This window comes from Lipotes vexillifer, unplaced genomic scaffold (genome assembly GCF_000442215.2).
Source record: "Lipotes vexillifer unplaced genomic scaffold, Lipotes_vexillifer_v1.1 scaffold2049, whole genome shotgun sequence".
Taxonomy (NCBI): domain Eukaryota; kingdom Metazoa; phylum Chordata; class Mammalia; order Artiodactyla; family Lipotidae; genus Lipotes; species Lipotes vexillifer.
This window is the reverse complement of record NW_006778494.1, coordinates 120,934-144,614: the sequence shown is the minus strand read 5'-3', so window position 1 is coordinate 144,614 and position 23,681 is coordinate 120,934. Positions and strand designations below refer to the sequence as shown.

Sequence of the window (23,681 nt, the reverse complement as noted above, 5' to 3'; positions counted from 1 at the left end):
CCAGCGGCAATGGCGTGAAGAAGCCCAAGGTGAGTGTGTGTGGACTCGGGAGCTGGCTGGGCCGTGGCAGCCCAGCCGGGTCCCCTGTGAGCGCTGAGCACTGGCAGACTGGTTGGGAGGGGGCCCGGGGCGCAGCTCACCAGGTGCATGGCGTCGGCGCGTGGGCCAGCTCTCCTGACCTGACGCCTTTGACTCTTGCTCCAGATTGAAATCCCCATGACACCCACGGGCCCGTCAGTGCCCAGCTCCCCCAGCGTCCCAGGAACCCCAACCCTGAAGATTTGGGGGACATCCCCTGAAGATAAACAGCAGGCAGCTCTTCTCCGACCCACTGAGTGAGCCCCTGCTGGTTGGCTTGGGAGTGCCGATCACTGATGGTCGGCCTGCCTGGGACTGTGGGGTGGCAGGCAGGGCATCCCTTTCCTCATTGCTTCCGTCTGTGCCCCAAGGGTGTACTGGGATCTTGACATTCAGACCAACGCTGTCATCAAGCACCGGGGGCCATCGGAGGTGCTGCCTCCGCATCCCGAGGTGGAGCTGCTCCGTTCCCAGCTCATCCTGAAGCTTCGGCAGCACTACCGGGAGCTGTGCCAGCAGCGAGAGGGTAACTGCCTCCTGGGCCCCGGCCTCCTTTGCTTCCAACCACCGTTAGCAAGAGCTAGGGCTTGGCCAGTGGGGCTCGGGGAATGGCACAGCGGAGCCCAGTGGTTGAGCGTGTGCTTTGGAGGGGTCCCGGCTCCACGAACCACTGGCTCTGTGACCTCGGGTTCATCGATTAACTTCTCTGCCTTGAGTTTCCTTATCTGTAAGATAGTGACAGTAACAGTGCCTACATAAAGGGCGGCTGGGATCAGTAACGCCCAAACAACAAAACCAATCATTAACACTTCCAGTGCTCACTGTCTGCCAGGCACTGTTCGAAGCCTTGTCATGTATCTGTAAAAGGGCATAAAAACCCGAGCACCTATACCTTACAGGGTTACTACAAGGAGTAAATGTGTAATAAACTGTAGCTTTTATTAAGTAGCAGATAAGCCTGCTTAACTTGGCTGAAATATAGAATCCGTCCCTCCCCTCTTTGTTACCCTTTGTAACATCCTTTATAAAACCAGCAATTCTCAGAATACTCTGGGAAGTGTTGCCTAGGACTAAGCTCCTGACCTAACAGGGGCTGTCTTGTTTACTGTTGCACTTCCAGTGCCCACGCCATGCCTCCTGTTCCGGCTGGCATGGAGCCTGCTGACTGAATCCAGACCTTCATCAGCTCTCCTGTCCCACAGGCATTGAGCCCCCCCGGGAATCCTTCAACCGCTGGATGTTGGAGCGCAAGGTCGTGGACAAAGGCTCTGATCCTCTGTTGCCGAGCAACTGCGAACCGGTCGTGTCACCGTCCATGTTTCGCGAAATCATGAATGACATTCCCATCAGGTACAGCCCCGCAGCTGGGGCCGACTCTGGCAACTTGGTTTGTGTGCCCAGGCCGGTATAGAAGGGCTCTAACTCTGCCTACTCTCTAACCCAGGTTATCCCGAATCAAGTTCCGGGAGGAAGCCAAGCGTCTGCTCTTCAAATACGCAGAGGCTGCCAGGCGGCTCATCGAGTCCAGGTTTGGCTCTGTCTCATGACCCTGGCACAAGGGGGCTCCGACCAGAGTGGGGGAGGAGGGCACAGGCCATTTGGCCCACTCTCAGGGCCCTGTCCTTGCTCTTGGTGGCAGGAGTGGGGCCAGCTCCCAAAGGCAGAACGAGGGTCATGACGTCAGCCTGGGTGTTGATGCCCAAATGCCAGTGGAAGTAGGATGGGAGGAGGAGGAAGGGTGGAGCAGACGCTTAACAGCCGGCCCCTTTATGTACCCTCAACTGGCAGGAGTGCATCTCCCGACAGCAGGAAGGTGGTCAAGTGGAACGTGGAGGATACCTTCAGCTGGCTGCGGAAGGACCACTCTGCCTCCAAGGAGGACTATATGGTGAGTGTCCCCAGCCGGAAGGCCAGTGGTGGAAAGGCTCTGTGGCCACTGTCTCCGAGAAGCCCACTCTGCCTGCTGAGGCTGGGCGGGCCCCACGGCAGCCTTCTGTGCAGTACAGTGGACCTCTGACAGTCATCAGTCCCCAGACTCACATCTGTGAAGATGTTCCTCTAGGCTCCTGGCTTTCTCCCAAAGGACATTTCCGTCCGCGTTCTTAATAGAATCCTGTGCTCGGCCACACACCATAAGTAGCTGCCTTTTCAACTTAATGAATGTTCAACACCTCCCTTTAGATTTTTGGAAACAGATGGACAAACTGCCTTTTCTTGGGTGTGTGTGGCCCTATTTCAGTTAAGAGCTACCACCAGATTCAATTGCCCACTTTAATGTGTCCAAAACAATTGTTTTCTGGCCCAAACCCATCACTTCTTTAACTCTCCACCAGCACTAGCAATGGGCTTTCTTTTCAGGACCATTTTTCACAAGAGACAAGGTTTCGCACTTCACGATAGTAACTGTGTACTTGACACGTAGAGAGTGACAAAGGTAGGTGTACTCACTAGCCAGAGTGACTCACTTTCACCCATCACTTTGACACGTGCAATTCAGCATAATTACAGATGCCTACAGTTAACCGTACACATTGATAAAATCTCAAATTGCAAATCTGCAGTGACCAAAGAGCCCCTGTTTTACAGTAGTCTTTCTCCCCATAGACTGCAAATGCCTTATAAGCAGGGATTGTGCCTGGTTTGTCTGTTTCCCCAGCAAGTATCAAGGGATTTGGCCCAGTGTAACCCCAACAATAAATGCTGGCATTTATTGGACACTTACTGTATGCCGGGGGCTTGGCAAGCCCTTAATGGGAATGATCGCATTTAATATTCAAACTGCCCTGTTAGGTGAGTATTTTGTGTTCCCTTAGCAGCTGAGGAATAAGATTCACAGATGCTGAGGGATTTGTCCAAGTGACACAGCTAGTAAGTAGCAGAGCCTGTTTCAGAACGAGGACTGTTGGAATCTAACAGCCCTCCCCAGCCAGCCCACCAGAGCCCTGATCAGGAGTGTGTCCTCCAGGATCGCCTGGAGCATCTACGGAGGCAGTGTGGCCCCCACGTCTCGGCCGCAGCCAAGGACTCCGTGGAGGGTATCTGCAGTAAGATCTACCACATCTCTCTGGAGTACGTCAAACGGATCCGAGAGAAGCACCTTGCCATTCTCAAGGAAAACAACATCCCAGGTAAGGCACCAGGTGGCAAGGAGCCAGCTGTGACGCCACCAACTCAGTATCCCGGGCCCTGACACAGGGACAAGTGAGGCTGAGCCTCAAGGCCGCCGACTGGTTTGGGGAAGCCTGTTTCTCCCAGCAGTGCTTGGGGCGAGACCTGCTGTGACCTTCGGCTCTGGGCTTTTAGCACTCCTCTAGGAAACAGGGGAAGGGATGAGAAAGGGAGAGTCAGAGGAGGGAGAGCGAGACAGGCCAGGGGTAAGTAGTTAGGTGGACCTGCTTTCACATCTGTTCTCTGCAAGCCTCACTGAGGTGTGACACCTGGCACAGGAGCGTGTGAGGATTGCGTGGGAACTAAAGTGCTGGGCCCCAAAAGATCCCTAAATAAGGTATTGTGACTGTGATGACGAAGGCAGCGCAGGTCTCATACTTCTGCCTGGCAACAAACCCACAGCTTGCCTGCCAGGCCCCAAGGCATGGTGGCCCGGGGGCCTGAGTCAGTACGGAGCGTGTTGACGTGGGCCACTGGTTCTCGCGCCTGCCAGTTGCCTAGCTGTTTCCTTCGTTACCGAGCTGTCTGAGCTGCAGTTTGCTCCTCCACAGGGTGAGACTTACCGCCCTTGGTTACTGGGATGCGCGTGTGAACCGCCTGGCCCTCGGTAGGCACCGAGGCTGTCCAGGGTGAGAGTTGGCGGCCCCTCACTCTTCTCCTGCCCACAGAGGAGGTGGAGGCCCCCGAGGTGGAGCCCCGCCTGGTGTACTGCTACCCAGTGCGGCTGGCTGTGTGTGCACCCCCGATGCCCAGCGTGGAGATGCACGTGGAGAACAGCGTGGTCTGCGTCCGGTATAAGGGCGAGATGGTCAAGGTCAGCCGCAGCTACTTCAGCAAGCTGGTGAGAGCTGGGGGGTGGGGCAGGCAGGTGCCCCGGGAGCGGGGGGCAGGGCTCATCTTTCTGGGCCTGGAGTCCTCCGCAGGAGGCAGTGACGAGGGAGGGAAGGGCTGCTGCTCAAGGCCCCTGCTTTCTGTCCTACAGTGGCTCCTTTACCGCTACAGCTGCATCGACGATTCTGCCTTTGAGAGGTTCCTGCCCCGAGTCTGGTGTCTTCTCCGTCGGTACCAGGTACGGGCCTGGGGCAGCTGGAGTGGGGGCTCCTCTGGAGCTGGGGGAGGCTGCGCCCCAGAGGCTGAGCGCGGCTGCTCTGCAGATGATGTTCGGCGTGGGCCTCTACGAGGGGACGGGCCTGCAGGGCTCGTTGCCTGTGCACGTCTTCGAGGCCCTCCACCGGCTTTTCGGCGTCAGCTTCGAGTGCTTCGCCTCACCCCTCAACTGCTACTTTCGCCAGTACTGCTCTGCCTTCCCCGACACGGACGGCTACTTCGGCTCCCGCGGGTGAGGGTCCGGGCCCAGTACATTCCCTCTTGCCCGGGCAGCCATCCTCCAGAGCACAGAGCCCACCTGGGTCAGCTGCTTCCCGAGGCTTGAGGGCTTTGGAGCTGGGCAGTCTGGGGTGGAATCCCTACCCCCCGCCAGCTGTGTGACCTTGGACATGTGGCTCAGTGTCTGGGAGCCTGTGCGACGCCCTCACCCAGCCTGTGGCTCTCAAGAGAATTAGCCCAGGCGTGGAGCAGCAGCGCCTGGATCCGGACACTGAGAGGAGTGAGAGGTGTGGCGGGGGCCTGGGGGCGTGGACGGATGAGAGGGGCAGCTGCCGCCAGGGCAAGCTCAGCAGCAGGGGATTCCTGGGTGTGGCTCGTGCTGTGGTGGCACTGGAATCAGAACTGGACTGGGGCTCCAGCTCCTCCACTAACCAGTTCAGTGAACCTGGGCCACCAAACCTGAGCCTCTGTGTCCCCATCCATTCAACAGAGATGGCCACACCTTGTCCCAGAATTAAGGGTGACTCTTGGCCTCTGGCCTGCCCAGAGCCATCTCTCCAACGTGGCTGCCTACACACGGGGGCAGCGCCTGTGTTTGGTGGAGGGACTGGGTCCTGGTGGGACCTGAAATGCTCACCTCTGTCCCCAGGCCCTGCCTGGACTTCTCCCCGCTGAGTGGTTCCTTCGAGGCCAACCCTCCCTTCTGCGAGGAGCTCATGGACGCCATGGTCTCTCACTTTGAGGTGGGTGTGTCGCCACGGGTGGGGGGCGGCGAGCAAGATGGCCGGCCGTTGGAGGGCCAGGCCCTGATGGCCACCGTGGGCCCCTCCCACAGAAACTGCTCGAGAGCTCGCCAGAGCCCCTGTCCTTCATCGTGTTCATCCCCGAGTGGCGGGAACCCCCGACCCCAGCGCTCACCCGCATGGAGCAGAGCCGCTTCAAGCGCCACCAGCTGGTCCTGCCCGCCTTCGAGCACGAGTACCGCAGCGGCTCCCAGCATGTCTGCAAGAAGTGGGTGCTGGGCGGGCGGGGCAGGGGGGCTGGGCTGCCGGGCAGGGCTGACCAGGCCGGGCCGGGCCCCTCCCTGAGCCGCTGCCTCTGCCCGCAGGGAGGAAATGCACTACAAGGCCGTCCACAGCACGGCCGTGCTCTTCCTACAGAACGACCCTGGATTTGCCAAGTGGGGGCCAACGCCCGAGCGGCTGCAGGAGTTGAGCGCCGCCTACCGGCAGTCGGGCCGCAGCCATGGCTCTGTCGGCTCCTCGTCGTCCTCCTCGGAGGCCAAGGACCGGGACTCAGGCCGCGAGCAGGGCCCCAGCCGGGAGCCTCACTCCACTTAACACATCCTGCGGGGAGGAGGAGCCCCCGGGTGCTGGTCTGGACTGCTGGCGCTCAGGCCTCTTGGGGGCTGAGTGGATCCCAGGACCCTCCTTCTGGGGTGGCAGCAGGACCCAGACTGCCAATGACATAGGAAGATTACAGCTCTGCCAGGGCTTCCCCTCCCTGCCCGCATCCCCCCAACCTCCCACCTCAAACTCACTCCAAGTCCCCTGTAAATAGGCCCCATGCCTTCCCTTCCTTCCCCGGCCCCCATCGTGTTGCCACCTTGTTTCATTTGTAAAAGGAAATACAGAACCACCTCCCCCCTCAAGAATGTGTGAGGGTCTTGAGGGCAGAGAAGGCTGAGGAACCTGGAGCAACTTCTGGGACCACAGCCTGCTACATCCAGGTTCACCTTCTCATGAGCCCTGGGCCTGCACACCCAACCCAGGGCGCCGGTATCTTACTAACTTCTCATCCTGTCGTCCCCACAACTGGGTCCCTGGCGGCCTCCGCCTACGTCCAGGAGGTCTGAAGGATCCAGAGCCCTCCCTGCATCAATAATCTGCAAGCCTCAAACTCCCACAGCTGGTATCAGCTTCACTGATCCCTCTGGGGAGCAGAGGGCAGGTAGCTGTGTCGAGGCAGAAACCTAGATGCCTGCTGGCCCTGGAGCCAGCACAGTGAGTGGGCAGCCAGCTATGTTTTCCAGTCAAGGGTCAGGAGGGAAGAGCAGGTCAGAGGCACCTGGTCGGGGCGCGTGGCCTCTGCAGGCACCTGGCTGTGCTCTGAGGACCTCTAGGCAAGGAGCCAGTGCTCCCCCGAGGCCGGGCAGGAAGCAGGGTCTGAAGGTGCTCAGTGGGGCTTTCACCAGCTTAGCCATCTCTCCCAGTATTAGGCCTTTGCCCCGAGGGTCCGCCCTACTGGGCCACTGTACTTACAGAGGCAGGCCAAGATGATGCGCTGCGGGGCTGGGCAGCTTCCACCTCATTTCCACCCTGTGGGCTGTGGTGGGCTCCTCCTCCTTCCTAAATCCTTGCCTGGTTCTGGCTGTAGCAGCACATGGACAAAGTGAGCTGGCCAAGGTTGGACTCTGGTCCCTTTATTGAGACTGAGGGGCCAGTGGGTCCATCCAAACAAAAATAAATTTCTCTCCCAAAGCCTGCCTGCAGGCTGGGGCCCCCAGCATGTCCTGGCCGGGGCCCACGGCTGTCCCCTAACCCCAGCAGCACGGGTCTGGCTCCCCAGGAGTGACAGGATGCTGGCTGCTCAGTATCTGGAGATCCTAGGTGGAGCAGCGAGGGAGTCCCAGTGGGCCCCCCACCCCGAGCAGGGCTGGCCCCAACATCCATGGTCTTTGCTGGGCCCCTGGGGCTCAGTCATCGGTCAGGGTGATGACGTCGTACTCGATGCCCTGATGTTGCAGCTGTTGGATGTGTTCAGGCACTGCCTCCTCCGTGCCGAACAGGCCTTGGGCTTGGGCCATGGCAGCATCGGCCACCGCTGCCAGGGGAGGGGAAAGGATGGTGAGTGAGCCTGAGGCCCAGGAACTAGGCCTGGGCCCCAGGCCCCCAAGACCCTCAGGGTCCAGCCCCATACCTGTGACAGCTGAGTGTGCTGCAGCCTCAAGCTGGGCCTGTGTGACAAGCTGCTGGCCTGGGGACACCGGCACATACTGGATCTGGAGGAGAGAGGCAATGAGATGCAGCCTTACCAGGACCCCTGCCCATGGCCCTGGCTCCACCTGGTCCCCAAGGGCCCTACCTGGGACTCCTGAAGGAACGGCGCCCCTTGTTCATACTGGATGTGTGTGATCTGGCCCTCCTGGACCTGGAGAGAGGAAGCCAATCCAGTTACTCTCAAAGGAGGATGTACACCCCTCTTCTCACTCCTCACTCGCGTTCCAGGCCTGGCCTACCTGGATGTGATGGCCCTCCGGGACCACGACGTATTCCTGGGGGAGCAGGTGCTGGACTCCGTCCTGGGAGATGATGTACTGTACCTGAGGAAGGGGGGAGACTCTGAGGCAGGTGCTGGGGCCCCGCTCCTTGGGAGCTCAGCGAGGAAGGCAGAGCAGGGGGGTCAGGGACTCCCCGTCAGCAATGGCAGCTGGAGGAGGAGTTTGGAAAGTACTGTTCCCCCAACCCCCTCCTGGGAATGGGGCCTGGGGGTTGGGGGGAGGAGGGCGGGCACTCAGGGCTGAGGTGGCGGCAGCAGCTCACCTGGTTATCAGATGTCACCAGGTGCTGGACCATCTGGCCATCTGCTGTAGTGATCTCTTGGATGTAGGTGGCTTCCTCCTGTCAGGGCCAGGCCAGCTCTAGCTTCAGATTTCTGTGTGCCCTCACCCCTGCCCACGACCTGCCAGCAAGGCCCCCAGCCCAGGCTCTCACCTGATTGGTCACTGTCTGTTCCTGGGCCACAATGATGTGTTCCTGGCCCAGTGCCTGCTGTAGCCGCTCTGGGCCCAGGACCCCGTGACTGGACTGGAGTGCAGCTGGGCAGAGAGGGGTGGACGCTCGTTCAGGGGAACCTGAGACGCCCTGGCCCCGCCCTGGCCCAAAGGTGCCTTCTGGGGCAGCGGCTCAAGTCCTTTGTCCACCCCGGGGCCCCAGGCACCACTCACTGTGCAGCGTGGCCAGCGTCTCGTCGTCACTGTTCAGGATGATAGTCTGGGTGGGGGTCTTGGGGGTCTGGGCCGGGGCCCGCGTGGTCGGGGTCGCCGCCTTCCTCCCGTCGGGACTGTGCAGCCGCTGGATGTGGAACTTGAGGTGCCCGTTCCGGTTGAAGCTGAGGGCGAAGGAAGGCGGCTCAGGGGCGGCCCCACCACGCGTGCCCGGCAGCCCCTGCCCACCTGCGCCCGGCCTCACCGCTGCCCGCAGAGGTGGCACTCGAAGGGCTTCTCATTGGTGTGGGTCAGCATGTGGCGCCGCAGATCCTTCTTGTTCTTGGAAGCGAAGCTGCACTGGTTGCACTGGTGGGGCCGCAGGCTTGAGTGCTGCGCCATGTGGGCCTGCAGATGGGGCGGAGTCGGGGCACCGGCTGAGTGAGGACAGATGGCTCCCCACAGACAGGGGAGCCAAGGGACCCTGACCTCAGGCGCGGTAGACGTGGGAGGAGCTGGGTGAGAAGTACAAGCCAGACCAAGGTCTGGCACCCCTGGGTGTTGAAGGGAAGAGCCACGGGCTCCGTCGTGAGGCCGCTCGGAAAGCCCTGTGTCTGTTGACACTCAGTTCAGCCCTGTGAAACGTACAGGCTCAAAGAGGGGCCTCTGAAGGTCGTCCCCAGCTCTGACACACTGGGTTCTGGGCCCCACTCCCCTCACTGAGCCGCTGTGAGGATTCAGCACGCGCTCAGATCTGAGAACCGATGATTTCCGGGTGAACAGACGGAGTCCCCGGAACCTGGCCTGCTCCACACCGACCCCCGCACCTCCCTGGGACCCTGTGCCCTCAGTGTTCTGGACAACTCGAATCTCCCCAGCTGCCTCACGCCACCGCCCCTCTGCTCCTGCAGGCCCAGCTCAGCCATCACCTCTGGGACGTCCCCCAAGCACCCCAAGTCCACGTGACTCGTTCCGCATCTGTGCTCCGCCGTGCGCACTTAGTTCACACCGGGGACACTGTCGGGTGTTAGTCACCACCTGGTGTGCCTCCCCACCAGACTGAGCCCCCTGAGAGCTGGGGCCTTTGCTGAGTCATCTCTGACCCCAGCGGGGAGTGGAGGACCTGGCCTGGGGGGGGGGGGGCTCAGTCCAGGCTTGTTACACAAACGGGTGCCAGCAGAGGGACGGGGGTACCTACCCGGACCTCGGGCCACTGGCGAGCACTGAAGGGGCAGTCGGGGCACTTGAAGGCACTAGGCCCAGCGTGGGCCCGTTTGTGACTTTCCATCTCAGCTCGGCCAGGGAAGGCCTCGGCGCAGATCTTGCAGGAAAACTTCTTTGACGACGCAGTGGCTGCAGATGGTGGCGAGGGGGGCACTACCAGGCCCAGGGCTTTGCTGGCAGCAGGAGGTGGGGAGGCAGAGCCCTGGGGGTCCCCTGCTCGGCGAGTCCTGGCTGGAGACGGGGGCTCAGGGCCGTCTCTGGGCAGCCCCCCACACTGCAGCAAGGGCCACTTGGCTCCAGAGGCCAGGGCGTCTGGACTTGGGAAGGAGATGGAGCCATCTGCAGTCAGCTGTGGACAGGCAGGGGAGCGTGAGGCGCGGAGGGAGGGAGGGAGGGAGGAAGAAATGGGAAGAGTAGAGGTGGCAACCTCCAGCCTCACCTCGATGTGGTGCAGCTGGGTCCCGTCGGCGGCCATGATGAAGTGGGTGCCAGCTTCTTTCAAGGTGTCACTCACAACCACGGCCTGGGCTGCCTCCCCGGGGGGCTCCTCGCTGTGGGCAGAGGAGGGGGGGGGGGAAAGGCAGCGTTCCAGGGGAGGAATGGAGGGCCACAGGAGTCCCCTTCCCCAAGAAAGGCATCAACTGAGGAGTGACTGCCACCGCAGGTTGACCCCTGGCTCCTCCCTTTACCAGCCGAACCTCTGCTGCCTCTTGCGTAAATGGCGACCAAGTGTCCAGAGATCGTCCTTCTCAGAAGCGGTCATCCCTGCCCCCTCGATGGGCATGCTGGGGGGTGGCGAGGTGAAGGGCTCCAGGGGTCAAGCCCAAGTCTGACCAGGTGGGGCAGGAGGAGAGGGCGAGTGGGGAGGCAGGGCTGCAAGGACCCATGGGCCAAGGGTAAAGGGCAGATGCTGAGAGACTGGGCTGCCCAGGTGCCGGCCCAGGGATTCTGACTCCCATCCCAGCTGAACAATCTGGTACTTGAATTCAGGGCTTCCTCAGCCTGCCCAGGGGTTCAGTGAACATGCGAAACATAAACATTTCTGCCCCAAACGCGCTCAGTGTAGAGAAAGCCAAGTGCAGCTGCAGGGCCTCCAATGTCGCTAAGGAGCCTGAGCTCATTCCTAAAACGACCTCAGGGAAACGACCTCAGGGACTGTCCCGTACGAGGAGGACGTGGGCTTTGGAACCACAGAGACCAGGGTCAGATCTACAGCCTGTCTGCCCTCAGGCGAGTTACTTCGCCTCCCTTCTCATTTGTAAAGAGAGGGAAACATGCATCTCATGGGAATGGTTTAGGTGAGTTCACGAATGTCAAGTGCCCGGCACATCTTAAGTGACTCTTGACCTCCTGAAGGGACACGACACACCTACAGCCCAACTGTTTTACATGTATTAGGAGTTTTACCTCCTGCCAACTGGGGGGGGGGGGGGGGGTAAGGCAGCGTTCCAGGAGAGGAATGGAGGGCCACAGGAGTCCCCTTCCCCAAGAAAGGCATCAACTGAGGAGTGACTGCCACCGCAGGTTGACCCCTGGCTCCTCCCTTTACCAGCCGAACCTCTGCTGCCTCTTGCGTAAATGGCGACCAAGTGTCCAGAGATCGTCCTTCTCAGAAGCGGTCATCCCTGCCCCCTCGATGGGCATGCTGGGGGGTGGCGAGGTGAAGGGCTCCAGGGGTCAAGCCCAAGTCTGACCAGGTGGGGCAGGAGGAGAGGGCGAGTGGGGAGGCAGGGCTGCAAGGACCCATGGGCCAAGGGTAAAGGGCAGATGCTGAGAGACTGGGCTGCCCAGGTGCCGGCCCAGGGATTCTGACTCCCATCCCAGCTGAACAATCTGGTACTTGAATTCAGGGCTTCCTCAGCCTGCCCAGGGGTTCAGTGAACATGCGAAACATAAACATTTCTGCCCCAAACGCGCTCAGTGTAGAGAAAGCCAAGTGCAGCTGCAGGGCCTCCAATGTCGCTAAGGAGCCTGAGCTCATTCCTAAAACGACCTCAGGGAAACGACCTCAGGGACTGTCCCGTACGAGGAGGACGTGGGCTTTGGAACCACAGAGACCAGGGTCAGATCTACAGCCTGTCTGCCCTCAGGCGAGTTACTTCGCCTCCCTTCTCATTTGTAAAGAGAGGGAAACATGCATCTCATGGGAATGGTTTAGGTGAGTTCACGAATGTCAAGTGCCCGGCACATCTTAAGTGACTCTTGACCTCCTGAAGGGACACGACACACCTACAGCCCAACTGTTTTACATGTATTAGGAGTTTTACCTCCTGCCAACTGGGCTTGGGTGGGCGGGGTCCTCATCTGACTCCCCCAAGCACACCTATAAACGGCTGGAGGGGGGAGTCTCGCAGGCAGCAGATCTCACCTGTAAGGTGTGCCAGGAGCCGATGTGCCCTCCTCCATGGTGGGTGCCGTGATGACGCTGTAGCCAGCCCCGCCGAATGGCCCAGGCGCCAGGGTGATCTGCTGTAGGTCCGGGGCGCCTAGCTGGCTCTCGGCGGCCACGCTGCCCCCTGGCTCTGCCATGTGGAGGGCTACCACTTGGGAAGTGGCACCTGCTGGGGAGGGCTGCCCACCAGAGGATGCGAAGCCTGCTTCCACGTCCTCTGACTTCACCACGGCTACCTGCAACGGCACGAGTGGGCATTGCGAGCGGGGTCTGTGGCAAAGGAGCTGGCGTTCAACGCCCTTTTCTATCTCAGGGCCTCAAAGCTCACCCACGGTCTGGCGGGGACCCAGTGCCACCACCACGTGTTCACACGAGCCCAACTGTGTGTTCCTGGCAACCGGAAAGAGACTTAACAAGAACAGGCTAGAGCGTTACCGCCCCCCAAGGGCACTGGGCAACGTCTGGAGATTTCTGGTTGCCACAGTTGGTTGGCACCTAGGGGGCAGAAGCCAGAGCTGCTGCCAAACATCCCAGATGAGCAGGACAGCCCCCTCAGCAAGGAATTATCTGGCCCAAAGTGCCAAGGATAAGGAATCCTGAGGAAGAGGAACAAGTGGCCGACCATTTAAGAGAAAGATGCAGTAGTCGGAGCTCTACCTCACATCCTACTCCAAAGCCTGCTTCCAGTGTTTCCAAGATCGAAATGTAACAAATAAAACTCGAGATACATTACAAGAGAATATGGACATTCCTATAATCCTTGGGGTGCGAAGAGTTTCCTAATCATGACAGAATATGGTAAAACCTACAGAAAAACAAACCATAAAATGAGATCAGAAAACAAAGAAGCTGGGGGCATGGGGGGAGATGGTATTTAATAATTCACGTAAGAGATAAAAAGTGGAGTTCCCACACATACAAACAGCCCTTGCGAAGTTATATGAAAGAGACTAATAATTTAATGGAAAAACAGATACAGGACACAAACATACGTCAGAGAAGAAATAAAATGGTCTATGAACATAAAGAAACTCGATCCCTTTTGTGATCACAAAATTATAAGCTAAGACCCTGACATATACTTCCATCACATGGAAGAGATTTATAAAGACTGATGCCCAGCGCTGGCGAGGCTGTGAGGAAGCACACGCTAGTGGTGGTCATGTAACTGACATAGCTTTTACGAGGCATCACACCTTGGGACCCACTGATTCTATTTACTTCTAGGAGGCTCTTTTCCCCCCCAACTAAAAAGCATGTTTATGAGCACCCAAAAATGTATGTGCACTGAAGCACTGCCTTGAGTTAATGACAAGGAAGCCACCCACGCGTAAAGGACTGACGAAATAAGCTTCAGAACATCCCCAGGACGGAATGAGGTGGAGACGTCAGGAAGGAGTGGACGCGTGTGGGTGGCCAGGCCGTGCCTCCCACGCTGCAGAGGGAAGAAAAGCTAGGCTGCCTGTGAGCGCGGATGGCGTGATCCCATTTTTTAAGGATCAGGAGGTCTCTGTGTTAGTGAGCACGTGGACAAAACTGCAGAAACGCTTATTAACCTGTTAACAGTGGAATCGGAGGGGAGGGGAGGAACCTTAAGGACTTTCACCTTCTGAAGAGAACAATTCTTAACGCTCATTTTGGGTTTCACAAGCGTTATGTTTTTGTAATCAGAAAAACCAACCAACCAAAATGGATGATACTGGCATGAGAACGGCAGACAGAGCAATAGAACAGAACTTGTCTAGAAACAGACTCCTGTACCTGGGGGAATCCAGTGCACAATAAATGGGACGCTTTGAACCACTGGGGAAAACGAGAGGATTCGATTTATTGCGCTGGACAACTTCTGGGAAAAAAATAAACTTAGTCCCCTACCTTTCTGCACACACCAAAAGTGAATTCCAGGTGGAGTAAAAATTTAAGTATAAAAAATGAAACCCTAAGAAGAAAATACAAATGAATGTTTATATAATGTTGAGGTGAAGAGGCCTAAGGACGATACCACAGGCAAAAACTAGAAAAGCCTGATACGCTGAACTGTATCTAAAAATGTACACCTTCTACACACCCCCACATGCCACAAACTAAACTCTCTGAAGATTCCAGGTCCAGCAGCAGGCTCCCCTCCACAGAGCTCTGTCCCCCAGCAGCATGTCACTGTTCCAAGTTGTTGGAATTCATCATCTCAAACACACAGTCTCCATCTTTTCAAGAGGCTGGGAGATGGGAGGTGCTAACAAACCTCTCTCTGCCTTAGAGAATCCTGGAGAGGCGCGGGGGAAGGGGAGGGAGAAGATGCTGAACCTGGGGGCAGATGTGCTAGGCTTAAGGTGCATGGAGCATGTGAGAGGTCGGAGCTCAGGAAAGCCTTGGGAACCTCTGGGCTGTGGGAGGTGGCATGGAATGAGGGTGCTAGGCTAGATGGGAAGCTAGTTCAGACTCATGGGCACGGGCGGTGCTTACCGCTCAGCATGGCGGAGACCGCTGGTGACTCCGGACAGCAGAGTGGGAGAGCCTCTGCCCTCCCGGGGCCTCCCTGGCACAGCGGTCCCCCTCCTCTGCGTCTGCCCACTGGGTTTCAGTGGATCTGTCTCCCACTGACTGGGAGCTCCCTGAGGGCAGGGCACGTCTGCTCCATCACTAGCCTCCGCTCCCAGTGTCCAGCGCAGACCTGGCATCACGGGTAAAGCCGGGCTGGGGAGGAGCTCACCTGCAGGGCCGCGCTGCCCAGCTCCCGCCGAGTGCTCATGTTCAGCAACAGGTCCAAGGCTGTCTGTGTGGCCATGGCCGTCGACTCCTCAGCTCCTGGGTGGGTGGGACGTGAGCCTTAGAAATGGCTGGAAAACTGGCACCCAACGCCCTCTTCCCCAGCTTTCGGCCCCCACCGGCACGAGCCCTGCCCCTGCTCCCACCGGCCCTCAGAACTCACCTTGCTGGTAGATGATGGTGGCACCACCCAGGGTGTCAGAACAGAGCAGCGGGGGTGTCTCGGGTGACTGGAGAGGTGCTGCCTCTGGGGGGATCTGCGGGGTGGGAACATGGCCAAGTGTGACAGGGGGCAGCTCTGTCAGATTCAAGTGCATTCACCAAGCACCTCCTATGTGCCAGACACTTTACAGCTATTGGCTTGTTTCATCTTCACCCTCTTCAAGGTATTTTCAAGATATTTACCAGCTCCATGCAACAGATGAACTAAGGTTAAGGATCCCACAGCTAGTAAATAGCAGAACTGGGACTTGAACACAAGACTATCTGACTCCAGAGCCTCTGTGTTCTACCAGCACATTGTGGTGGTCCATCTTTTGGGGAGGGGAGGGGAGGGGAGGGGGCAGGCAACATACTCAGCTACAAGACTATATTTCTCAGCCTCCCTTGCGGCTGGGTAAAGAGTGGCCCTGTAGCTAAGCAGGAGCTTCTGGTAAAAGTTCACGAGGAAGGTAAGATGGATAGATGGCGGGCATCATTTTTGCTCTTCCCCTATCCCTTCCTCCTGCTTCTTGCCTGGGATGTGGCTAGGAAGGCTGGAGCTCCTGCAGCTATATGGGACCATAAGCCAATCACAAAAATGGGAGTCATATGCCTAGGACGGCTGGGAAAAAGTATCGAGAAAGCTTGGTTCCTGATGACTGATCAAGGAGCTGCCACATCAGCCCTGGGTTGCTGACCTTTGGACTTCTTTTACATGAAGAGAATAATAAACTATCACCATAGTCAAGATACTGATATTTCCACGCTCTATTACTAGCACTGGAGCCACCCCTACTCTGAGATTAGGGTGACATATCTGTGACCTCAGCTGCTCTTCACCACAATCCAGAGAAGCAGGGGTCATTTCGCTGTACTCAGCGTGCCAGTGAGGATGCTAGGGCTGGGAGAGGCAGCATCACACTGGCATTGCAGCCAACGCTCCTAACTCCCTTGTCTGCTGCCTGAGCTTTTTACCTCAGGAGGTCCTGGGGAGCTGGGCGGAGGTCCAGGGGCTGCGCTATGCTGCTGCTTCAGCTCCTCAATCTGTTGTAGAGAGAAGAAGGGGCGACGGCGGGAAGGGGGCTCCTCGGGGTGGCGCCGCCCCCACTCCTCAAAGCTGCTTGCGTGTCGGCACCGTACGTGCAAGCGGAGGTTCTTCTTGTGTCGCGTGCTGAAGTGGCAGTACTCACAGGCAAAGGGCTTGGCCCCTGCAGGCACATGTGGAGGGATGCTTGGGCTTGCCCACCCCCTCTAGGAAGCCGTCTGTGACCCCAAGAACGTCTCCAACTGATTCACTCCCTGCGATGTATTCCCAAGCTCAGGGAAACCCATGCTCCGTGCAATTTGGTGTGCCAGGACAGAAACGAGCCAGGTCTCCCTCTGCGCGCACAGCCTTCCTCTGAGCGCCTATTTTCAAGGTCAGGTGACCACATACTTCTCTCATGACTCATCTCCTGAAGTGTCCCCCCAGCTCTCTTTCTCTCTTCTTCCCTAGTGTGTCTGCCAGAGGGCTAGGCACCGAGGAGGAGAAGGAACCAACTTTTGCTGTCCATCTTCTGTGGGCCAAGATGTGACGCTGCTTTAGTGGTTTCCTCTGTCGAGGGCAGGGCCTATGTAAGACCTCTCTCAAGCCCCAGCACCCAGAACAGACAGGGCTCAGGGAACAAATGGAACTCACGTTTATAACAACCCCATGGTTGGTACTTCTGATTCTCTCCTTTCACAACTAAGAAAGGTTCAGAGAGCACCAGCAACTGGCCCTGGGCCACACAGAGAAGAGCTGGCTGCGTTGGAAACTCAGCTGAGGTTAGAGTGACAGTCCCAGGGGGGATTCCCTGCAGTAGAAGGGCTGGGGCTGCCGAGGGGGATGAAGAGGACAGAGCTGAGCCTCCGACAGGGGGCTACGGTGTGATGGGGGGTGGCTGGCCTGACCTGTGTGCTTGACGGCCACGTGGGACAGCAGGAAGTCCTCTCGAAAGGTGCGGTAGGGGCAAAAGCTGCACTTGAAGGGCTTGTCGCTGACATGGGAAAGCTGGTGGTTCAGCCGCGCCTTCTTGTCCTCACAAACGAACTCGCAGAACTCGCACTTGAACCTGGAGGTGGTCGGAGAGGGGAGAGCTCAGCAACAGGGCGTGGTGGGACACCGCAGCCCCAGGGGCCTCCTCGGGGATGTACCTGCGGTTGGCGACGGCCTGGATATGCGTGAGCAGGTGCATCTTGAAGGTGTAGCGCTTCTTAAAGGACTTTCCACACTGTGGGGGGTGGCGGGGCAGGTCAGACGAGGGAGCCCCCAGGCGGGCCCCCTGCCCCCAGCCCCACCCACCTTGTCACACATGTGGGGCTTCTCGGTGCTGTGAGTCTTCATGTGCTGCGTGAGTCTCTTCTGCATGGGGTAGACACGGCCACACACAGGGCAGGGGAAGGAGCTCAGCTTCGGGGTCTGGGAAGGGACAGAAAGGGCCGGGTGGAGAGAAAAGGGGAGGAGAGAGGGTGAGACCGTGCCTCCTCCCCCCACAACCCCCCAGCCGCCCTCAAGCAGGCTTCCTTCCCGGCCTGGGGCCCCAGACTCACCGGGTCTGGCCTCTTCTTCCTGGGGGAGAAAGGCACAGGAGTCAGACCATCCTGTCCCCAGGCCCACCCCAGACCCTCCCCCGCTGACCAGACCCATCCTCGGCCCCGTCCTCAGCCCCGACCCAAGCCCCTTTCTCTTAGAACAGTATTCCCCCAATGGGAGTTCGATGGGGAAAATGCCAAGAGGTGTGCTGTAAATAAAGCTTTGCAGTCAACTAACTCTAGAAACAGTGCATTCTCTCTCTCTCTCTCTCTCTCTCTCTCTCTCTCTCTCTCTCTCTCTGTGTCACAAAATGCATTTGCGTTTTAAAGGCGCTGAGAAGCTCTGCAGGGAAGAGCTGTTGAACCAGGTTTTCGACCTGGTGTCCCTAATCTTATGTGGACATAGAACTCCCCCTCCCTTTTTATTTTTTTTTAAAGAAACACCTAAAAGCGGGAATTCCCTGGCTGTCCAGTGGTTAGCACTCAGCGCTTCCACTGCCGGGGCCTGGGGTCCAACCTCTGGTCGGGGAACTGAGATCCTGCAAGCTGCATGGTGACGCTTCAGTGAACAATCACTAGGCCCTTGAGGATTTTTGTTTTTCTACCCACTTGTCCTACATCTGCCCTATCAGTGCCGTGAGAGATGGAGTATGGACGTGGGGCCTGGAAGGCCTTCAGATCATTTTCTGAGACCCTTTAGGTGCACAATTTCCTTTAATCACCTCAGTAGTGACTGTCCCCAATTTACAAAGCTCGAAGCAGAAGAGACCGAATAAGGGACCTCTAGACCCTGACACTGTCCTGTTCTAAGCCAAGTGATCTGGGATGAATCGCCCTGCCTTTCCCCCATCTGTACTGTGCTGCAAAGGGGGCTGGCCCCGAGCAGGGGCTCAGTAAGGGGGAATCCGTGGTTACCCTGGGCCTCCACTTCCCCACCCCCACTGACCGGTCCCGGCTATGCACGGCCGCGTGCCGGATGACGTCCTTCCGGTAAACACTGGTGTAGCTGCATTCGTCACACTTGTAGGGCTTACTGCCCACGTGGTTGAACATGTGCTCCTGGGAGAGAAGCAGAAGGACAGGGGGCTGGGGTGTAGCCTGCCCACCCGCCCTGTGCCTACAGCCGTAGAGACGCCGTAGAGACGCCCCCTCCCCACTGCACCCTGGAACAACCCCTGCTCCCCACCCCTACCGCAGGGGTCCAGAGAACAACTTCTAGGTCCGGGTCTGAGGGAGGAAGCACTGTGTGCAGAAAGCACAGGGGCTCTGGCCATCTGTGCTCAAGCGACCCCCGACCTCCACCCGTGGGCAGCTCGGCCTCACTTTGGCCAAGCTGCGGTTTCCTGTGTCAGTAAAATGGGGCTCTCAACACCTATGACCTTGTTGCGCTACGTGAGATGATAAAGAGGAACCTCTTTCTTGAGACACGTTACCGCCACCAGCTGGGAGACTTTCTCACACACTGAATTCGATTAAAGCAGTTGCACTGCCATCTGCCAGGTGTGGTGGTAGTGAGGCAAGTCTAAGACGATGTGACGCCACCATGCAGTGTGAGGCCTACCACAGTGCGCCCTCGGCCCAGACGCGCACCCTGACACGGGGCAGGAGGGTGACTGCGGGTGCAGGTGACCTCCACTCCCCCCGGGGCCTTCTCCCATCCAGCGTCCCTTCTCCCCCTGCCCTCCCACGCCTCCACTTCCCTCGGCCGCACCTTGAGCGAAGACCAGCGGCGGGAGCGGTAGCTGCACTGCAGGCACTTGAAGAGCTGAGGGTTGCCAGCCTCGTGGGAGTTGACGTGGAAGCGCAGGTCCTCATGGGACAGGAAGCGGGAACCGCAGATGCGGCACAAGAAGGGCCGCAGGAGGGGTTTGGGCGACTTGTAATAGTACCTGCCAGGAGGGTGTTGGGGAGAGGTCTGGCTGGGCCAGGGGCCTGGCCACTTCCCCCTGCCCCCAGCCCTCATCTCTGCTCGCCACCGCCGTACTTGCGGTATTTCTTGCCGAGGAAGCGCCTGGAGGGTCGCCCACGGCGGCGGGGCGGGGCGTCGGGCTCGTCCTGGCAGGACGGTGCTGCCTTCTCCACTTCTGACTGGCTCACGCCGGGTTCCACAGGGGGCCGGTTGGCCTTGCCCAGGGCCACCAGGCATCCCGGGCCTGAGGAGCTGGGTGCCTCGGAGTCTTGTGGCTCCAGAGGGCTCTGCCCAGTCTGGGAGCTGACCAGAGGCTCTCCTTCCACACCTGCCATGGACACACCAGGACAGATGTGGACAGCTGTGCCAGAGGCCAGCCAAAATATCCTCCCCCCATACACTGTCACGGACCACTGATAGGCCCGTCAGGTCACGGGACAGACGCAAGCAGCCCGTGGTTAGAGGGCAGCGTGGACATATGCCCCCTCCTGCAGCTGACAGGCTGTTAGCACAGCACGACTTAAATGGGACAGTCTGGAGCAGCACTGGGAGAGCTGGGACCTCACGGCCAGGAGACCTGCGGGTAGGCTGAGCTGTCATCGACTTGCTGTGTGTTCTCAGGCAAAGCCACTCTCCTCTCTGAGTCTCATTTTTCCCGACTATCAAATGGATATAATTGTTGCTCTAGTGACCTCATGGGAACGTTCTAAAGTCTGGGGAGCAACAGCAACACTTAAACACTGGTTTTCCCAACGGAGGCTGTGCAGTTGGAGGGCAGACGGGAGGAAGGGAAGAGACATCACCGCACACACTCGCAAAGCCTCTGATGTCTGAACACCCGAATGCATTACCTATTCAAAAACACTAACAGCATTTCAATGTAATGTTTTAAAAATTCAAAATTATATGCCATTTTGTTTCTTAATGGGGTGCCAGGTTATTCAGGTGTGTTCGCCTTGTGAAAATTCACTGAGCTGTGAATTCACTAAGCTGATTCACTTAGCATACATGTGCTTTTCAACACATATACCTCAGTAAAAAGTTATTTGAAAAATAAGACAAAAAAATACAACACCCACAACTGCATGTACGAAAACAGCTACCGTGTATTTTTTCCGTCTATTTAAGCCTTAAAAAACAATCCTAAGAGGCGGGTGCTATCACCTCCATTCATAATAAGGGAATGGAAGATTCAAGAGGCAAAGTAACATGCTCCAGGTCACACAGCTGGTAGGTGGCAGAGCCGGCATTCATGCCCACAGCAGGTCTTTCCTGTCCCCGGCTTGTAATGCTCCAAGTCCGTGCTCCTCCAACATAGTCTCAGACCTCAGACTTATTCTCATTTTAGTAATAATTCTTAAAACTTAACTTATTAGTTCAGTTACAAATACTCAAACTTCTGTGCTGTGACAGCTTACCACCGAAAAGCTGTTTCAGAAAGCTGCTATATCCTAACTCTCAAGCTTGGTATGAGAGAGCTTTCCCCTTTACGAAGAGGCCTGCAGGTCACCCCGGTGGGTCTGAGACGTGCTGCTCTGCAAGCACGTCTGCAAGGGCTCCGTGAAGCAAGCGGGGAACGAGGCCACCCCTGGGCCCCACTGCACAGCCCCTCCCACAAGTAAGTCTCACCATCCAGGAGATCCGAGGTCTCCAGGCGAGGCAGCTTCCGGGGCCGGCCAGGTCTCCTGCGGGGTCTCGGTGTACTGGGAGTGGGGCGCTGGGGCCGTAGCTGCCGGCCCCGGGGCTCATCCTCAGCAGGGTTATAGTCGCTGTCCTCTGTGGGGACAGCAAGAGAAGTGGGGGCATCAGCCTTGACCTTTTAGCCCTGACCCCTTGCCAGCTTCCCTGGAAAGAGGCCCACTTCCCTATCCCTGCCTGTTCCTCCTATCAAACCCACCAGTGATGCCTCCTCCGGGAAGCCCTCCTGATGTCCCCCTGGCTAACTGTGAGCGCCACTCTCTGGCCCCTGCAGTCCTTTCTCTGTACCTTTCCTAACACCTACCACTAGCTCAGATGGCACTTTTATGTGAATCAGAAAAAAGCACTCCTTCCTCAATACACTTTACGGCCATTGTTAGAAAACAGCTGTCTAGTCACTCCAGTCTACAAAGTAGGACTGTGCTATCCATTGAGCGAGCCAGTAGCTCCCTCAATGGATAGCCACTAGCTCCCTCACTAGCCATATGTGGCTACTGAGCACTTGAAATATGCCTAGTTTAAATGGAGACAAATTAAGTATAAAATACACAACAGATTTCCAAAAATTAGTATGAAAAAAAGAACGTAAAACTAATAACTTTTTATAATCATTGCATATTGAAATGATAATACTTTAGACATAATGGGTAAATAAAATACATGACTGAACTCATCTTTTTCGTTTTACTTTTAATATGACAACAAAAAACACACGTGGCTTCCATTCTATTTCTGCTAGACATATGTGAATGTGACCCTCTTGGACACAGTACTATTTTTCAGCGCATGGCCCATACAGCTGCACACAAAGCTCCTGGTCCCAGAGCTCCAACTCCTCTCTCTTATGCTGGAGGCACTCGTGGCTGCGTGTGTGCCAGTTCCTCTTCCCTGGCCCTCCCTAAAGGCCAGGGGGAGCTCGGTATTTGCAGATGTGGGTGTGGGTGACAGGACCGAGAGCCACAGTAGCCTACCTTCCAGGTCATCGATGGCACCGGCGTCTATGATGTCATCATCGTCTTCCTCCTCTGGGCCCTCTTCCTCCTGGGTCCTGGTGGAGGCACCCCACTTCCGCAGACGTCCCTTTTTTCCGGTGGCGGCGGCTGCTAGCGGTACAACAAGCTTGCTGCGTCTGACTCTTGGCACCCCAGCCCCACCTGTGGAGGCGGTCAGGCAGGCCACCGTCAACGCACCTGGGCAGAAGTGCCGCTCTCGCATGTGGCGCAACAGCGTGGCCTTGGCGCTGCTCCGGTACTGGCACATCTTGCACTTGAACTGCTGCACCACCACCACCTCCATCATGGCCTCCAGGCTCTGCAGGTCTGGCTCCTCGGCACCAGAACCCAGGCATGGCTGCGCTGGGGAGCTGGATCCACCCTGTACCTCCTCAGGTGGCTCCAGGCACGTGGATGTGGACGTGGGGCCATCGGCTAGAGATTCGATGGCTGCCAGGCTGTGGGCCAGGGTGGAACTGGACATAGGTGATGCCATGGGGGCCCCTGGGAAGGTGAGGGAATCAGAGGGGAGGAAGTGGAGGGGGAGGCTGGCCACGAGCTACAGCTGCCCCTCCCAGGCAGGCCCAGGGATCCTAGAACCCCACTCCTCACCAGAGTAACAGTGGAGGAACTGAGAGGCCCAAGGCAGTGGAGAAGCTGCCAATATCACACAGTGAGTCTACGGCAGAGTCTCCCTGTCCTACTCCCCTGCCCACAGCAGGGTTCCCTGGGTCTGGTGCCTGGAGTCTTACCATCGTCTGGTCCCTGCAGGATCAGGTACCGTGTGGTCTCGGACCCACTCCCCTCAGCACTGGTCACGGTGATGCAGCCTGGGCAGAGGTGTGAGGAGGGGATGCACAGCTGATAATGACAATTGTCACTGCCCACACTCACTCTGACTCACCCGTGAGACTGTGAGTCCGCTGCCCCATTGCCCACTTCCCGTCCAGGGCAGGGCTGTTGAGAGGTCTGCTGTGTGTGACACGCTGGCCCAGCAGCCAGTCCATAGCTGCCCACCTTTAACCATTAAAGGAGGACTGGCTTTTCAGGCCATCCCAGGGCTTTTCCAGGTACTACAACCCTTACATGGATCATTATTAACAGAAAGTAGTTTGGTAAATCATGAGCACCCGCTCTGGATTCACTGTCTGAGCTCATGCCCCAACACTTGCTGATGACAGCGGGTACATTAGTTTACGTCCTCTGTGGCTTGGCTTTCTCATCCAGACTGTGAGAATAACAGCATCTACCTTTTGGGGCTACCAAGAGGATTAATGAACTACTGCAGGTAAACTATTTAGAAGAGACTCCGGTACAAAGTTAGGTGTCACTGTTTCTATGTTTATTGAGTGCTTATCATATGCCAGGAACTATACTGTACTATCTCATTAAATCCCCACATCGGGGCTTCCCTGGTGGCGCAGTGGTTGAGAGTCCGCCTGCCGATGC

The 23,681-nt window shown here is 57.6% G+C and overlaps 2 protein-coding genes across 3 annotated transcripts in view; one reads left to right on the top strand and one right to left on the bottom strand.

Moving 5' to 3' along the window:
• The window catches only part of PCIF1 (phosphorylated CTD interacting factor 1), an 8,092-nt gene extending 1,899 nt beyond the window's left edge, over nt 1–6,193 (top strand). Inside the window, exons 4-17 of one of the 2 annotated variants that reach the window (XM_007451632.1) lie at nt 1–29; nt 205–335; nt 450–604; nt 1,281–1,428; nt 1,523–1,606; nt 1,867–1,966; nt 3,044–3,206; nt 3,915–4,087; nt 4,229–4,315; nt 4,401–4,585; nt 5,222–5,315; nt 5,408–5,583; nt 5,681–5,905; nt 6,169–6,193. The exon at nt 1–29 is cut by the window's left edge and continues 14 nt beyond it. In XM_007451632.1, the coding sequence (XP_007451694.1) occupies nt 1–29; nt 205–335; nt 450–604; nt 1,281–1,428; nt 1,523–1,606; nt 1,867–1,966; nt 3,044–3,206; nt 3,915–4,087; nt 4,229–4,315; nt 4,401–4,585; nt 5,222–5,315; nt 5,408–5,583; nt 5,681–5,905; nt 6,169–6,193 (1,775 nt within the window). Of the gene's footprint in view, nt 30–204; nt 336–449; nt 605–1,280; nt 1,429–1,522; nt 1,607–1,866; nt 1,967–3,043; nt 3,207–3,914; nt 4,088–4,228; nt 4,316–4,400; nt 4,586–5,221; nt 5,316–5,407; nt 5,584–5,680; nt 5,913–6,168 lie in introns of those variants that run through there. The other variant, XM_007451631.1, reaches the window with a different exon arrangement.
• A 1,074-nt stretch (nt 6,194–7,267) lies between these two features.
• ZNF335 (zinc finger protein 335) overlaps nt 7,268–23,681 on the bottom strand; it is an 18,525-nt gene continuing 2,111 nt past the window's right edge. The window contains exons 3-27 of the mRNA XM_007451630.1: nt 22,985–23,062; nt 22,427–22,736; nt 22,212–22,363; nt 21,172–21,318; nt 19,618–19,870; nt 19,345–19,522; nt 18,580–18,692; nt 17,652–17,670; nt 17,404–17,520; nt 17,256–17,332; nt 17,013–17,173; nt 16,056–16,288; nt 15,043–15,136; nt 14,824–14,918; nt 12,090–12,349; nt 10,161–10,272; nt 9,696–10,070; nt 8,763–8,905; nt 8,519–8,682; nt 8,286–8,389; nt 8,115–8,192; nt 7,811–7,894; nt 7,657–7,722; nt 7,492–7,573; nt 7,268–7,395 (exon numbers count right to left, since the gene is read on the bottom strand). Of these exons, the coding sequence (XP_007451692.1) occupies nt 7,268–7,395; nt 7,492–7,573; nt 7,657–7,722; nt 7,811–7,894; nt 8,115–8,192; nt 8,286–8,389; nt 8,519–8,682; nt 8,763–8,905; nt 9,696–10,070; nt 10,161–10,272; nt 12,090–12,349; nt 14,824–14,918; nt 15,043–15,136; nt 16,056–16,288; nt 17,013–17,173; nt 17,256–17,332; nt 17,404–17,520; nt 17,652–17,670; nt 18,580–18,692; nt 19,345–19,522; nt 19,618–19,870; nt 21,172–21,318; nt 22,212–22,363; nt 22,427–22,736; nt 22,985–23,062 (3,623 nt within the window). The remainder of the gene's footprint in view (nt 7,396–7,491; nt 7,574–7,656; nt 7,723–7,810; nt 7,895–8,114; nt 8,193–8,285; nt 8,390–8,518; nt 8,683–8,762; nt 8,906–9,695; nt 10,071–10,160; nt 10,273–12,089; nt 12,350–14,823; nt 14,919–15,042; nt 15,137–16,055; nt 16,289–17,012; nt 17,174–17,255; nt 17,333–17,403; nt 17,521–17,651; nt 17,671–18,579; nt 18,693–19,344; nt 19,523–19,617; nt 19,871–21,171; nt 21,319–22,211; nt 22,364–22,426; nt 22,737–22,984; nt 23,063–23,681) is intronic.